Genomic DNA, 13,559 nt, shown 5'->3' on the forward strand with positions numbered 1-13,559 from the left:
GAGTGGGAATTTTAACTTGAAGGTAAATATAAATAATTGGTCTTTAATATAACCAATTGGTTCTTTTTCACGGACAACGTACCTGAGCTGAATTTCATACTGCCCTGCATGACGTGACTGCACGTTCCTCAAGACCAGTGTGAAGATATCTTCATTTTGCAGGATTTCACACGCTGATCCCGGCATTATTTCCTTCCCATCTTTAATCCAGTGAACAGTGGGGAAAGGATCTCCAGCAATGGCACAGGATATCAGGACATTTTGCCCAGGAGCTGCTGTCACTGATCTTGGTTTGCTAATGAACCAGGGCTGAATACCATCCTGAGGTTCTGTAGTTTACAAACACAGTTTACAAGTCAGAAGAAAATGCCAAGATTGAATGCCACCACTAAGCTAACTAATTTCAGGGAAGGCAATCACAGGCAAGGAAAGTTATTTCGAACATGCATGGTATAAGTTTTTAATCTGAAAATAAGTCAGACTTTAATTTTGGAAGTAACTTGTGTTCGTACTAAAATTAATCATTTACTTGGCACTTTACTGGCTTGATCCAAGCTTATATTAAGAGCAAAACAAAGGGACTTTAAAGCTGCCCTAAAAGGAATCTTGGAGATTTGTCCTTAGAGAATAGGGGTAGGAATAGCTTTAAGGCCAAGTAACAGTACTATGACTGCTGTGCAGTTGAGAGCTCATGCAATAAATCATCATTAACAATTGCATAAAATTGCATTTAATATAGAAGACTGACCCCAAGGCCAGATCTCAGGGGGAACTGGGGGAGAGAGGAAGGTCTGAATTCAGAGCAGACAGTGACAGCAGACTAAACAGCTCTCTCAAACACTGCAGATAAGATATTTTACATTAAAATAATAAAAGTCTCACAGTGATTTCCACTAATTCTCAGTAGTGGCTATGAGGAAATGTCAATATTCAGTAGTACCAGAAGAAGTCCCTGTCACAAAGGTAGTGTGTGTCCAGGCACAGAAAGTTTGTAGGTACTTGAGTGTTTGCTGTGGGGTTAACACTATGTGAGGAGATTTAAAGCCAAATTTTTTGCAGCAAGTTCTCAGATTGCAAAAATCATGTCTTCCTCACCTGCTACCACTACAATGCTAGCATTAAAGCCAGGATACCTAGCTCCTAAAAAGCTTTTTCAAAGACTAAGGATTTCAATTAGAAACAAAAACATATTAAAAGGTTCACTTCAATCCATAGTTAAGTAAGCCTGATAGTTGTAATCTAAAGCTGCATTTAGCAGAAGTTTTGCACTGTCCCTAGAAATAGGACTCAGGAATGCATTTTTGAAATAGTAACATAATGTTCCAGAGTGAAAAGATTTTTTTTTTCAAGCTGCTTCTGCTCAACATCCTTTTTAATTCAGATGCAGAGACTGAGAACTTGAGCGTCCTTCACAACAAACCTTATAAACACTCATGTATTTTAAACAGAAATTACTCCAGCACAATAGAATAATGATTTTCTTTCACCATTTTATAAAGTGGAGTTTTCTACCTTGAACTGTCAATGTAGCTTGTGTTTGACTTTCTCCTACTTCATTCCAGGCTTCACAGGTGTATTTGCCTGTGTCTTCAGGAAACACCTCCTGGATGTACAGACTGTACTCATTGCCTTTCTTCTCAAAGTGGAAATCTTCTGTCTCCTGGATTTCTTTCCCATTATGCAGCCAGATAATTTCAGGAGATGGGTTAGCTAAAAATAAGCAAGCAACAAAAATCTGAGACACACACAAAACCCCACCACATGTCAATTAATAAAAGGAACAAGTTTGGGGATTTTGACACCTGATTCTGCAATTTCATCTCCAAAACATTCAGGAATTTCTATTATAAACTCTGTCAGTGCTGTGTAATGTGAAATGGTCTGTATTATTATGATTAAAATACAAATGATTTAGGGAAGCATGCATACAAAATGAGAGGGAAAATGAGTTCTAGACACCACAAAGATGGTTATTAAGAGTTTCTGATACCAAAGTTCATAAGAGGACTGCTCTTTCTGTAGCACTAATCTTACCCCAGCTGACAGGAACTCAATCTTTTTTGGTTCACAACAAAAGCTATTACAAGTCCACTTCAACAAGAGGACCCATATTAAACTTATATCATTATATCATTCCAGTCAAGAAACATTTCTACAGATCTGAACATGTTAAATATGGAGAATGTTCAGCCACGCTGACGATCACATTAGACCAACCTAGCTTTTAAAAACTGATTCTTAGAAATATTATTTCCAAATGCAAAGACACCTGCTAAAAATATGGAAAAAAACCACACACTTTGCAGCAGGATTTAGTTTTTTATGTAATACTGTTCTATAGCTACACACCTGATACCTCCACAGTCATTATCACTTGACTTCCATCCATTACTTTGAGGTCAGTCAGGCCCTGAAGGAAGATGGGTGCAAAAGTCTTGTTTAACTTTGTAGCCTGTGCATTCTCTGCCTTCTTGCTGCTCTTCTTTTCTGTGAAGTCAAAAAAAGAACAAAAGGGGTCTCTTACTGGAATTTTCATGACAAACTTTAACTGACCTTAGGCTCAATATGAATTTGAGACAGTGGTTTTGCTTCAGCTCTCAGAAGGCAAAAATAACTGAAACCACCTAATATAGCTGTTTTGCCTTGCCAGTATTCCAAGCAGAAAGACAAGAAATAGGAATGGAACTGTCTTCCTTCCGAGAATCATCTTAAATCATTGTTAACAGATATCAGAAAGTATCACTGAGAAATCACACTCATTTTTCCCCAAGTACACATGCTCAGGTGAAAAAAAAAAAAAAGCAAAGCAACCCAAAAACTTGTAACCAAAAATTCAGTGCCTGTAATCACTGCTAAATTAATCTGAAAACCCTAGGGTATGTTACAAGTTGCCATTGCTGTGACTGATGAAATGTAGAAATGTGAGCTCGCTGCAGCACAGGATTTGTAACTCTGTGAGTAATTACAAACCATTTAGATTGTTAGATGGTCAATATCCAATAGGTTTCAGGTCACCACCCTCCCCTCCTGTACTTCACTTCAGCAATTGATTGATGATGGGAAAGACTGAAACCTGAGGTTATCAATATATATCAGAAAACTGTTGGATTAGGGCTTTTAAAATTTTTCTTTTGAGGCTGTACAATCAAATATTGAGGGAATTTAGAATTAAATAATCCACTCTTAAGTCTATCTGTGATATGCTGCTTCCACTAGCCACAGCCATTCAGAGGCTCTGAAACAAGACCATTTAACTGTGATCTATATGGTACAGTAGATCAGGAAGTCTACTCCTGCTCTAAAAACCTGAGCAACAACACTTCTGAAGCCCAAACACTGATCATGACCAAATATAAAAGTCATAAATATTTATCAGTCCCTTGGATACATTTTTTGTTTGGTTTAGCTTGTTTTCAGATCTCTTACGTCTTGCCTTTAAAATTCCAGCCCTACGTTCTATCCACAAGTGAAAATACTTTTATTTTGCTTATCCCTACCTTCAAAATTTTCAAAAGAATATAAATCACATCCAAAATAGTATTACAGAAAGTGCCAGGCCGGAGGAAAACCACAATTCATAAAATTAGTTATTAGAAAACAATGACAGCAACTCACTGAGAAAGCCCACTGAACCTCCTGGAGGTAAAAAGTTAAATTTGTACTGGGGTAATTTGAGCTCAGCATAAATTTGGAAGCAGCCTGGAGGGGAAGTTTTTCCTCTTCTCTAGCAAAGCTTTTTCTAGCCAAAATCTTGTCTCACTGGCTCATGCTGCAGGTCTTTTCTTGGCACTGAGCAGGGAGACATTGATGCATGTGAGAATGGAAATATGGGACCTGAGTGAGACCCCTTTGGATTGGTGCTATGGAAGCACAACTCTGCAGTGCCTGATTCACCATCAGACCACACTGATCAGCCTTAGGGCTTCCCACAGCACCTGCTTGGAAGTGATTAATGCTGCACAGAAAATAGCCAAGAAGCTGGGGGAAACTCTTCCAGAGAAATAAACTTCTGTGGTTCACCATAGCCCTCTGTTGTGTAATGGTTACTCAGAGAAACTGCTGTACTAAGCAATATCAGCACATGCACCTTCCCTGCTCTAATGCCCTGCAGGAAATCCCTTTGTCCCTCAAAGGGAAACTCTGTCACAAAATGTGGGGGAAAGAAGAAATCCACATAATGAAAAAAAGGAGGAAAAGAAAGGAAGAAAAGGAAAAAAAAGCCAATAAAACCCCCAAAAAACGAGAAAAAGAAAGGAAGAAAAGGAACAAAAAAACCAATAAAGCCCTGTAAGACAGGAAAAAGGCATAGGAAAAAAAAAAAAGAATGAAAAGTATAGTTAAATAAAAGTTCTTGTTATCCTTTTTACTGAAATAACTGATAACACTGCAAATCTAGAAGGCAGATATACAAGAAGAGGAAAGCAGGGAAAGAAAAACAAAAGCAGAGGTGTGGCTCTAGACCAACAAAGGAATCATGGCTAAAACAACCAGTATTCTTACCCAAACGTGTCATCAAGGACACAGCAAATATATGGCTAATAAGTCTGATTTCATGGCAACTTGAACAGGTTCTCTTCAAAACACAAGCTTTCCCCCTACTCTAAAAATATATAGTTTTAAAGGAGATCCTAAATCTTGTGCTGCTGTTGTTTAAAAGTGTATGTTAATCAGCAGCATTTCATACCAACAATTTAATCAGAGTATCACAAAAATAATCAAATATTTATTGATGTAGCAGCAACAATTTAAAAGACTTTAGTTCTAACACAAAAATGCTATTTCATTAAGAAAGCATGAGGGCTGATTTAATGTAATTTTTTTTTCCCTTAAAATTTGATGTTGTGGACTTCTAGACTTAGAAAAAATTAAAGTTACCTACTGACAACTTTAGTTTCTCACAGATGTTTTACACAAGAAAATGCAGTCCATTCTAATTCTGTTATTTAGTCTAAAATCATTGCATTTTTTCAGAAGGGACTGGTACAATCTTGCAGAGGCCAAATTACAAAGCCTGAATGTTAACTATTTTCACATTCTTCCAAAGCTTGTAAATGCTTTTAGTTGTTTATTTATGATAGCACTATGCAGTGACTCAGCGTTTGATGAATGCTCTAATATTTCACAATTTTACAAAGTAATAGCAGTACTCTACATGTAATATACCTAAGGGCTCCTTTAATTTTAGCCTTACAGGTCTTCTCTGGAAAACAACAATAAAATTGATTTTGGAGTGAAAAGATGGGATGCTGATCATTTGAGATTAAGCAAATAACTCTTATTCCTATTTATGTTGAAAAGATACTGTGTGATTTTACTTCCTTTTGAAAACACCTGGCCTTATTTTGACACTAAAATATTGAAAGGAAAACCATACACAAAAAGCTGTTTGGAAAAGGATGGCTTCAAGTGCAACAACCATAGAAGTTCACATTCCCTGGTCACTGCTAGGTGCTTGCTAGTTTCACACATCAGGAACAAAATCCATGACCTGTACCAGGAAAACAGTAGGGAAGCAGAAATGAAAACAGGACACAAATAACAAACTGCACAGAAAGTCCTGGCCAGGATTAGTGCTTGCTTTCCTTCATTCCTCTAAAGTCCCTTTGACCACATAAACTCTGCTGAGGTTCAAAATCCATATGCTCTCAGGGAGTGCTGGCCTCGGAGCCCAAAGCAGGAGGACAGGAGGAAAAGAAGAAGGCAGAGGTAAAGTTCCGCTGAGATACTGCAAGTCACTGTGCTTCTGGCTGCAACATCCTCTTTCATAACACTGCAGGGTATTTCTGCTGCCAAAACTACAGACAATAAGAATACGGCACATCTGGCACCAGAAAGGAAATCTGGAACCCAAGGAAAATTTTGTTTGACATTAGCATAAAGGCATGACTTCATTATGTATCTATGCATCCTCAAGTTTATTCAGCTGGATGTGAAAAAAGAGGAGATCTGATCTCTGTCTATTATGCTAATGCTCTCTAATCACCTACAGCCATTTAATAGCTCCCTCATCACTCTTAATTCTTTTTGCTCTCACGTAGGAGTAGGTTCATCTCTAAGAATGAAAACTAAGAATACAAGAGTCAACACACAGTTACTAAAAATTTCTCTGCCAGTTAATTTTCTCTGTCCCTTTCCTTTCCTCAATCAGCTTCTGCTGATGCACTCAATTCCCTCCCCCCCATCATGCCAAGGCAGTTCATGGGGGACATCAGAGAGCCCTACCTACTGCTCCTACAGATGGGCTTGATTAAACACAGGTACATCTCAATGACTTCTTTTCAGACCTTGTGTCTAGTGTACTTTACTGTAGCTTACAAAAGCTGCCACCATTTTATAGCCACAGCTGTTGGTTTTACACAGGTTAAATAGTGTAAGATAATGCAGAAGAGAGCTATGATTTTCTGAGAGGCATCTCACAGAGAACAATTTTTGCACAGAGCCTGGCATAATGTGTAAGCCCAGTTGGAACCTTTCTAATGGACAGTGATCCCTCTGTCAACAGGTTTTTGATAAGGTATTACAAAGATAGATTTAAAAGTCCATCACAATGATCCCACTTAAAAATTTCCTGTTCTTTGCCCTTCCTCAGGCTTTAATATGCATGAATGTTGGGAAACAGCAAGTAATAAGATGCACAGCTCAGTGGGAAACACAGCCTGGGAGACCAGAAATAGTAAGCAAAGCATGTAAACGGTACTTTTAATACCCACATATATTTTCAACAAAGCAAAAGGAATATAGGCTCTTCCCACCACATTCCCTTACCCCTGAGGGTTCATTTTTTATTAGAAAGGCACTCTAATAAGCACTCAAATCTATGTTTAAAAAAGCCACTTACTGCATTAAATCCATAAAGATTAAGGAGAATTTAAATTCCTTCAATTTCTTAGGAAAAATACAAATTCTCAGTATATTCAGATGGCAATGGGAAAAGATATATTATCTTTGATGTAAAACTATTTCTACTAATCTCTTATTCTGTACTCCATGATTTGTGTAATCAATGTAAGATGATCAATCTACAGTGACTATATACAAATATGGATTATTTATTAACCTGTATTATTAGAAATTCAGAGCGATAAAAAATGCTCTCCTTTTATTTGAATTTTCTCAATCCAGGTTTTAAAGAGTCCTTACATAAATTTAACTTGTGCATATCTGCAGACTGGAAGTTATTGCAAGAAGAATCTTAATGTTAGATGTGGGTCTAAACTGAAATAAACTTGAATTCTGTTAAGCCTTGACCTGGATCAGGACTTAGGAGTTCAGCATATTTGTAAACATACTTATATTGATAAGCAATGGTCAATTATTGAGCTGAAGGTGCATATCTAATAGAAAAGGGGAAAATTCATGCTGCACTGAACAGCTAACCTAGTACAAGTCAATTGCACAATACACCTAGTACCAGTTTAATGGCAATTATGCAACCAACTATTTATATTCTAGGGTAAAAGACACAGATAAATCTATATCCTTGAGAGAAGGAAAAAAAGAATCGATAATTGCACAGTGCCATTCCCAGATTTGCTGCTGAAACTGAAGAAGAATATCCATATGAGGATGCAAACTTTAAGAAGGTTTCCAAAGACTAGACCTGGGTTTTACCCAGGCTGTAGTCAAATCAGTTAACATTTTATGGACATCATCTAGTCTAGGAAATTTTCTTGTTAATTTGCCTACCCTGCTGTACTGAAGGCATTTTCATGTGAGCTGCAGAATGCTGACATCTCCTGTTGAAATATCAGGACTTCAGCATGCTGGGCACTGCACAGAATCACACAATAACTGAGCTTGGAAGGAGCTTCCGGAGATTGGCCTTTCCAGCCCCCAGCTCAAGCTGGATCAGCTACAGCACTGCATTTACACACAGCTCCAGTGCAGCAACTCAGTGGCCAAGGCCAGGGTTACAACTGGTCACAAGTCAAGGACACACAAAGAATAGAGAGTTTGCTGCCTTATGTTCAGAACACTGCAAAACCTCGCAGTGTTTAGTCTTACAAGAGCTTTAATTATACTGGAGGAATCTGTTTGCCAGCATTGTGGGGTTGGCTGCCAAGCAATGCCTGCTCCGAGCCGTGCGGAAGGGCTGCCTCGGCAACATTTACCATTTATGGTGCTTAAACATCAGTCTGGCTCACAGGCCAATAACTCACTGAGCTGAGGAGAATGCTTAACTCACAAAGCTCTGTGTGAGCAGGCTCAGAGAGAGAAGCACCAGATTCCACTAAAACCTCTCAAAACAAGACTTGGGTTCACACACAGATCTCAAGCTTGAAAAGAGTTTCACATCCTCAAATGTTTTTGGTGTAAACAAATCCAGCCATTTCTAAATCTTAAGCTAACAATACAATCTGTAAAGTTAAGAGATTTTATAAGGCAAAAAATTAATATGAAGACACACATTTGTCTTTCTGTAAAGTGTCTTTGCCTCAGGCATGAGGCATACCATTTTCTACAAGTTTTTCAAAAATTCAAAACTTGATTTATAATGGCATAAAACGTATGAGACCTTTATGTTCCTGAGACATCTAGGAACATTTCTGATTTATTAGAGATCTCAGGTTAGTATGCCATTTTGCAAACTTAGGTCATGAGAACTAGGTGTTCAATGACCTAGCAATGTTATTTACACATTTACCTCCCATCATTTTTTTGCATTTATAGTCTGTTTTTTGTAAATGGAAGGTAAGATTTAAGAGCTGGAACAAGTTATAGTCTGCATGCTGTCCTTGCACAACACAGAAAAACTGTTAACCTAAGACTGACAATGCCCTAAGCCTGTACCAGTCAGGGTGGCTGGGGATATACAAAGGAGACCAAGTTCCACTTTATCTTGTCTGGAAATCTTTATTTTACTCTGGGCTAGGCTTCAAGCCCTATCCTGCAGCTCCATGTATGCTCCTTCTTCCCAGGGTCTTTCCTTTGTATGGGATACCAGCAGGTCAGCATTTTAACCTCTTTGCCAGCTCAGTTTGTTCTGCAAACAGAGGAGAAATGGAACAGCTCCCCAGGGAGGTGGTCACAGCACCAAGCCCGCCTGAATTAAAGAGCTATTTGGACAAGGCTCTCAGGCACAAGATGGGATTCTTGTGGTGTCCTGTGCAGGGCCAGGAGCTGGGCCTCATGATCCTGATGGATCCCTTCCAACTCAGCACATTCTATGATTCTGTGCAACTGAGATGGCACACCAGAAATCCCACTATCAAAAGGCTGCACCAGTAAGAATCATGGTGTGGGTGAACAGTCAGAATAGAACAGACTGTCTCAGGTAAATGGGGTCTACAAGGATTATCTAGTCCAGCTGCCTGACCAGTTCAGAGCAGACAAAAAGTTTGGTCCTGTTGTTAGGGACATTGTCCAAATACCCCTTAAACCCTGACAGGCTTGGGGCACTGATCACCTCTCCAGGAAGCCTGTTCCAGTGTTTGACTACTCTCTCAAAAGGTGATTCCTGAGAAGTCCAGCCAGAACTTCTCCTGGCACAGCTTTCAAACATCCATTGTGCCCCATTGTTGGATTCTAGAGAGAAGAGAACTGCATTCCCCTACCTCCCTCTCTCCTTCCCCTCCTCAAGAGAAAGTTCCAGAAGAGTGCAGGGGTCAGATAAAAAAGATGTCTGGGTTCAAGCAGACCACTCTGCAGTCAGCAGACCAAATTCCTCCCTGACAGTCTCACTGGAAGCTTCTGCAGCCAAAGTGGTGTTTGCTTTTGCCTTGAGAACTGTCTGCCTTATTAATGACTTACCCTGTTTGTAAGTTATTTACATCAAGCACTTGCTCTTTTGTCACAGACAGCAACTCCATGGAAGGCCTGAGAGCTTGTATACCTACCAAATACATTTGTAAGGCAGCTCAGCTGTCCACTGGTTACAAATTCCCCAGCATTAGAGACCAGTCTGACAAGCAGAACTTCAGGAAAGGTGCCTCATGTATGCTAGGTCAAGCCAGGTCAGCTCCACAATGAAAACAGGAATTCTACTGAGTCAGTTCTATTTCACCTTCACATGTACAGTCTCAATTTTAGTGTGACTGCCCAGGTAGATTTTACTTTAATTGCAGGGAGTCGTGATGCATAGATATACCAGTTCCATTAGAGAAAAAACTGGGCTGTGCATGAGCTGAAATGCAATGGAAGCACAGTAAGAACAGGCAGTCACATAAAGCACATGTGGCCCTGAAGATGCCATCAATCTAAAGAGTTACAGCCCCTTCAGCCTTTCCCTTCTCTGGCAAATCCACATGGGAAACAAAATTAATTATCCTGTGGTAATATTAAAACAGTTCAGCTCCTCTCTTGGGTGAGCAATCAAAAGGATACTGTACTAAGAATGCTGTTAGGGAATCCCTCAAAGACAAATAAGACTCAGATTGAGAGCTAAGAAACCAAATTTTAAGTTAGACTAATATAAAGAGGAAAAAAAGAGAAAAAACCACAAAAACATTGTATTTCTGGGTATAGTTGGTGTCAGGAAGGTATTCTAAAGCAAGACCTGTTTGGCATTTAATTCCATAAAAGATAAGGTAGCTCCAGTATGGCATTGCTTGTGGTTAGTTTTCTCTTCTTGATTAATTCATATTAAAAATATTTTGTACCAAAACACTACCCTGAAAAAAAAAAAAAAAAGAGGATCTGTGTATGTGGCCCAACAGTCAGGCCTTCTTTAAAATGAAGCTGCAGAGAAGCACTTCCAGTAGCACACAGCTGTACAAGGTTCCTACCCTCTGTTCTGTTCCTCTGCTGCAAAGCAATTACAGATGCTTCTCTTAGGCAGCTTCTGGAGAGTTTGAAAGATTGAGCAAATCCCGTCAGGTAGTTTGATGGCTGTTGGAGTTCCCATTGGCTAATCCACATCAGCTGCTCTTGAAAACATTCTTTGGGGTAAAATCACACCCCTGCTTTCAAAATTATGCAGGCATATATTCAGTGAACAGGTTTTATATGTATTTTGATGACTTCCAGTTTTCAGCTGAAACTTAGAACACTACAGAATTTGGCAATCCAAGGTGGGACAGTTTGCCCTTTGACCAATGCAGGTTCCCTACTGTTATAATAATCATCCGTTTTCTGTTATTCTAGTACACAATAATTTAATGCTCACAGTATTTGATCATGTGTCATAGTTGATTTAAGGGTAAGTTTCTTCATTTCTTTCTTGTCTTTTTAATTTTTTTTCTGTCAGCATCTCACCTTTTAATTTCATTTATAAGAAACATTAATGCAATATCTGACATTTAAATTCTTCTTATTCTGCATGCAGTCATCCCTCATTTTTATCCAAATTTGGTTCCCCTTTCTCTGGAAATGATTTATAGTAAGAAACTGTCTTTAGAGTGCATTTTTTATATTGATGTCACATCTTTTATCATTAAGAGCTTTCACACGTTTTGCTTTTGCCTTTCATTTTGGTTTCTAGCTGGCATTCCGTTCCACATTTGGTCTTGAGGTCCTGCAAGAAGGCAATTTAAAAAAAATAACCCCAAACTAACTTTGAAGGGTTATAGCTATTGATGAACCACACAGAATGCTGGACTGAGATCTTTGGGACACTCTTGAAAGCTTTGCAACAGAGGTTTCTTTTGATGGTCATGACAGTTTATCTCTCACTTTTCAATAGAGTAACAAAACCCCTCTCCCTTTCACTTAGTGTTCTGAAACCAATTCTTACAGACAAGTGGTCCCACCCAGCTACTGCTCTGGAATGCCTTTTGGATATTTAATAGGACTAGACTGGCATATTTTGTAAAGTAATCTCTAATCACTTACATTATGCTTGAAATAAAGCAAAATACTTTCAAATAAGCAGTGACTTTGATAAGCTGTCATAAACATTTCATCAGTGTTGGCAAGTAAGAGTGTTCTTTGCTTACCTTTGGCAGAAATATGGATCTCAGAGAAACAGAGCTGTGGCCTCCCAAAGAGAGGCTGCTTATTGCAGTGATAACCTTCTTTAAATGATTAATGTCTAAGAAGGCTCCTTCTGAGACAGAAAGAAAAACAACCCACGACCTGAAGACAGCATTTCTCACAATTGAAGGAAAAGATTCCTACCTGAAATGTTTTCTTCCACCTGGTTATATTTTATGGTCCCACTCACACCAGATGGGAGAGTGCCAGGAACAAAACAAACTGGTTTTTCAGACAGCATCTCCCTTTGCTGCTCTGATAAACTGGCTGCAGCAGGGACTGTGGCAGGCTTTCAGGTGGCTCTAATCTGCTCGTGCAGTGACCAATGAATGACTACAGTAATCGGCTTGGAAGGGCTACAGGCTGCCCAACATAGACACTTATGCTGGGGAGGCTGCACTGGGAAAATAACATGAACAGAAAGTGGTGGGGGAGAAAGGGGAACAGATGTGAGTCCAGGCAAATGCACTGCTGGCAGGGAAAGAGAAATGAGGTCAAGAGCTAATAAGCAGGAGCAGCTCTATCTGCTGAATAGTGTTTGCTTACAAAGAGTATTAGGCCTGTATTAAAAAAGAAAGAAACAAACAAACAAAAAACCAGCAGTGTGCAGACAACAAGCATCAGCAGAATGTGTGGTTGCAGAGCATTAGAGCCCACAGGAGCCCTGTGGCTGCCAGCCTGCCCTGCTGCTCTCACTGCCCACTCCTCATGTGCTCCATGTTGAAACAGCCAGTGGTGCTGCTGCCTGGGGCAGGGGGGCTGCAGAAATCTCAAGGAGTGTGCAGTGGGTCAGGTATTTTGTTTGTCATTTACTGCAGAGCTGCAAGGCAGAGGACATTCTCCTAGGAGTCCCAGCAAGGGCTCTAGCTTGATACCATACCTAGAGAAAGCTGGACCAGGCAATCACCCCTCTGACGTGCAGAGTCTGTTTGCAAAATAAGAGAAGCTTACCCATGCAGTATTGGTGTGGTTTGGCACAATAGAGCCCACACTCTTCCCACTCTTCCTGCAGTCCATAATAATGTGTATCACACCCAGGTACTGGTGTGAGTGTCAGGTAATTAAACATCCCTTTGACACACATTTTCTACAGGTAGATCTGACCTGTAGCTCCCTGTCAGTGATCAGTAACTGTCAGACAACCACATTATCAAAGGGTTTATCTCAGGAATGAGGCAGACCTGAAGAATTATCACCATTTCTGGGAGCTGGCCTTACCTTCCAACTATACCAGTTATTTCCTCCATCTGTATTGCTTCTATACTCTGATTGTCACAGCCTCAGCAAAACAGTAACACCAACTCACTACACATGTGCATCCAGAGTCAATTAACTTTTCCTCGCCTCAGTTTCCTGTTCATAAAAAACTGATTAAACTATTCAACCACCCTGATTAAAAATTATTATTAAATTCATAATAAATAATTTCATAATTTATTCACAGTCTGATTATTAAATTATAAATAAAACTGAGTATCTTCAATCCCCATCAGTGTACAATCACCATATATTTCAGGTGACCTGAATGTACTCTGGAAATTCCTGTTAAGAGATGGTTGGTTTGCTTGTTTTTTTAAGTAGGATGCCTGGTGTATTTAAAAATGGCTTGTATACCTATTTTCATATCATAGAACAATAAGAAAATTGTA

The 13,559-nt window shown here is 39.3% G+C and overlaps 1 protein-coding gene across 1 annotated transcript in view; it reads right to left on the reverse strand.

Annotated features, from left to right (window-relative positions):
• MYLK (myosin light chain kinase) overlaps positions 1 to 13,559 on the reverse strand; it is a 195,354-nt gene that overhangs the window by 81,101 nt on the left and 100,694 nt on the right. The window contains exons 12-14 of the mRNA XM_058809539.1: positions 2,350 to 2,487; positions 1,513 to 1,710; positions 83 to 329 (exon numbers count right to left, since the gene is read on the reverse strand). Coding sequence (XP_058665522.1) covers positions 83 to 329; positions 1,513 to 1,710; positions 2,350 to 2,487 — 583 coding nt within the window. The remainder of the gene's footprint in view (positions 1 to 82; positions 330 to 1,512; positions 1,711 to 2,349; positions 2,488 to 13,559) is intronic.

Source organism: Ammospiza caudacuta, chromosome 8 (assembly GCF_027887145.1).
Source record: "Ammospiza caudacuta isolate bAmmCau1 chromosome 8, bAmmCau1.pri, whole genome shotgun sequence".
NCBI classification, from domain to species: Eukaryota; Metazoa; Chordata; class Aves; order Passeriformes; family Passerellidae; genus Ammospiza; species Ammospiza caudacuta.